Source organism: Cyprinodon variegatus, unplaced genomic scaffold, assembly GCF_000732505.1.
Source record: "Cyprinodon variegatus isolate N-32 unplaced genomic scaffold, C_variegatus-1.0 Scaffold855, whole genome shotgun sequence".
Taxonomy (NCBI): domain Eukaryota; kingdom Metazoa; phylum Chordata; class Actinopteri; order Cyprinodontiformes; family Cyprinodontidae; genus Cyprinodon; species Cyprinodon variegatus.
Genome location: NW_015151308.1, coordinates 177,822 through 180,912, shown reverse-complemented (window position 1 = coordinate 180,912; position 3,091 = coordinate 177,822). Strand labels below are relative to the sequence as shown.

Here is a 3,091-nt window from a genome sequence, read left to right as displayed (position 1 = left end):
TTCAAATCTTTTTAAATCATCATCGTTTAATTTCATAACATTAAGGATCAGCTTTGTAAGTGTCTAATATGAACATAACATTGCTACAGGTGAGCAAGATTATCTCGACCGGTACAGAAAAGTTTAAAAAATGTTCTGACTTTACTCTTCTGTTAAAAACAAAATTGGATAAAAAAAAATGTTCCTTCATTGAACAACAATATTTTCTTTGAATATTTTCTAGAACAACATGAAGACACAAACATTGTACGGCTAACATATTCTATACTTGTGAAATAAAAACATTGTTTTAATTTTCTATATATGCGAACCAAATAAACTATAAATTGGAAACAATCTGAATAAAAATATGTTGATCAATAAAAAAAAAGTTGATCCATTGTTTATGTAAAACGTGGCTTCAAATTCTCAGGGGATCAATCCTCTAATTTATTCTAGTAGCTGAATAAGAGATTTATGGTGAGAAAACGCTTAATTCAGCAATATTATTAAGACTGTTTTTGTGTTTCCATCAATAGAAGAAAAACCAACAGCCAAACTAATAGCAGAGGAAACAGTCATACCAGCAGGGGGCAGTATAACACTGACCTGCTCTGTGCCCAGCTCTGCTGGATGGCAGTTTGACTGGTTCAGACAGGAGTCATTGTATCATGCAGCTGAGTCCATCAGAAACAATGACCCTGATGGATTCCTCAGCATCTCAGAGGAAGGTTTGTACAGCTGCAGAGGAGGAAGAGGAGATCCAGTTTTCTACACTAAAAACAGCAGTTCAGTCTCTGTAAGAAAAACTGGTAAGTTTTGTGAGTTAGTGAGTTTTCAAATTTTCTAAATGGTATCTTGGTTTAGAACTTAAAATAATTACATAATGGTGTTGAAAAAAACATACAGTACTTATAATATAATACAATAAGATAGAAGCTGTATTAAATATTTTTATGATTCAAACAACATGGTCTTCCCCCTAATGGCAGATTTAAGAAAAATGGTTGATCCTTTAATTAAATTTGCTGAATATAGTTATAAAGTTTTTTTTCTAATCCGATACCTCTCATCTCTATTTTTTTTCATTTAGGATTTAATATTTCTTTATTTTATCAGTATCTTCTAATAGCTTGAGTCATAATAAAGCTAAAGGTAAACAGGTTCTCCAGTGGAACAAAGTCTAATTTTAAGCTTCAATCATCAAAGCCACAATGCTCTTTCTTTGCATTAGTTGGACAATTCATCTCTATTGTTGTAACGCTCATACAATATTTGTTTTGGTTTATGCCAAATTAAACATTCCTGGAATGATTTTTGCCAGCTGCGTGGTTGCTTGTCAGTATGTAGCATCTCATCTCAAAAGCATCTCAAAACAAATTCCTGATGACAAAAATGAACCCCCCCGCTCCTGGATGGATGGAAGGACAGCATGATCCTTTCTTTAGACTGGTTCTGTTTGTAGATAAGAACCAAACCACAGAGATGGATGAGCATAAAACAGACCGAAGGATTGAGATATGGAGGATGATCAGGGGAAGGTTGTTCTCCCTGAATTCTGCAGAAAGTGAAGTCTGAGATTCACTAAAATATTGGATTTAAAGGAAAACATCCCAGTTTGATCACTTTGATAAAATATTCACATATTCATATTTATTATTAAAGATGTTCATAAAGAAAATCCATATTAATCCTTTTATCTGTTGTTTCTGTGCTCAGCCTAAATCCTGTGTTGTTTTCCAGATCCTCATCCAGCAGCGTCTCTCTCAGTGAGTCCTGACAGAGTTCAACACTTCAACTCTGACTCTGTGTCTCTGAGCTGTGAGGGAAACTCTACTGAATGGAGAGTGAAGTGGATTACAGAAATAGGTTTACTGTTTGACTGCTTCTACATCGGGAACATGAACAGATCTACATGTAGCATCAATATGGACTGGTATCATAGTGGAGTGTACTGGTGTGAGTCTGGATCAGGACACTTCAGCAACAGCGTCAACATCACTGTTCAGGGTAGGGTATGATTAATTTTATTTTTCATTCTCTTATTTTCAGTATTAACACATTTCAACGTGTTTTATGTTTAATACATTACTGTAAGCTCTAACTTTATTGTTTGTGCCTTGATAAAGTATTTTAGTTATATCATCAGATCTATAATTCTATCCTCAAGAAGGTTCAACAAGTTATTAGTGAAAAAAGTTCCTCACGTTTCTAAAGTAGAAAGTAAAACTGTCTGATATTATTCAATAAACTGAATTTCTTTAAAATAACATGATCATATTAATGGGCCCATAAATGTTTCATAGCTGCTCTAAATCGTCAGTGCTTTAAATTTCAGAGCCCGCAGATTTATTCTGATGTTAATCATCATTGTTTATTTGTTCAATGTTCATCTTCATTAAAAAAATGTTCTTATCTAAATTCTGGACAGTGATTATGCTATCTCCTCACAGCTGATTATTTGTTGTCCTCTAGTGATCATCTTTCTGAGAACTCTGTCAGGTTGAGTGGAGGTTTGAAGAGGACACAAATTAGGTGGTTTCTTGTAGGATTTAAGGCAACAGCAGCAGAAGTCAACAAAAAAAATACAGAAAACCAAAATCCAGGAGATGACAGAGAAAACACACAGGAAGGGCAAAGAAACAATGTGGAATCAGCAAACAGTAATGGAAGAGGAGGAGAATAAATGGGAGACTGACGACTTGGCTAATCAGTAGATTGGGAGCAGGTGTGGACAGAAGAATCCAAAAGGGTGCTAGGAGAAGAAGACTGACACACAAGGGCAACAGGGAGTTAAGAAAAAATACATGAAAACTGAAATACAACCAAAAACAACTAGCATAGCACAAAATGTAAATAAAACCAATGAAAACTAGAAAAGGAAACTAATACAGAACCAAAACCATGACACTCTCAGAGGAACAGTTGATGAAATCTCAATAAAATCTAGAAAATAAAAGTGAAGAAAACATCCTCAGCCTCCAATAATGTTACTCTAGGAGTCATTCTTGTGTTTTATATGATATCCCAGTGAGGTCAGAAGTGTGGTAGATCAGTTTATAAGGTAAAAACTTCTGTTCAAAGTGATCAAACTTAAGGGAAATGCATCTTT

At 34.5% G+C, this 3,091-nt stretch overlaps 1 protein-coding gene across 1 annotated transcript in view; it reads left to right on the top strand.

Annotated features, from left to right (window-relative positions):
* Positions 1 to 3,091, top strand: part of LOC107099292 — a 10,203-nt gene that overhangs the window by 6,534 nt on the left and 578 nt on the right. Inside the window, exons 4-5 of the mRNA XM_015397349.1 lie at positions 519 to 710; positions 1,723 to 1,994. Of these exons, the coding sequence (XP_015252835.1) occupies positions 519 to 710; positions 1,723 to 1,994 (464 nt within the window). The remainder of the gene's footprint in view (positions 1 to 518; positions 711 to 1,722; positions 1,995 to 3,091) is intronic.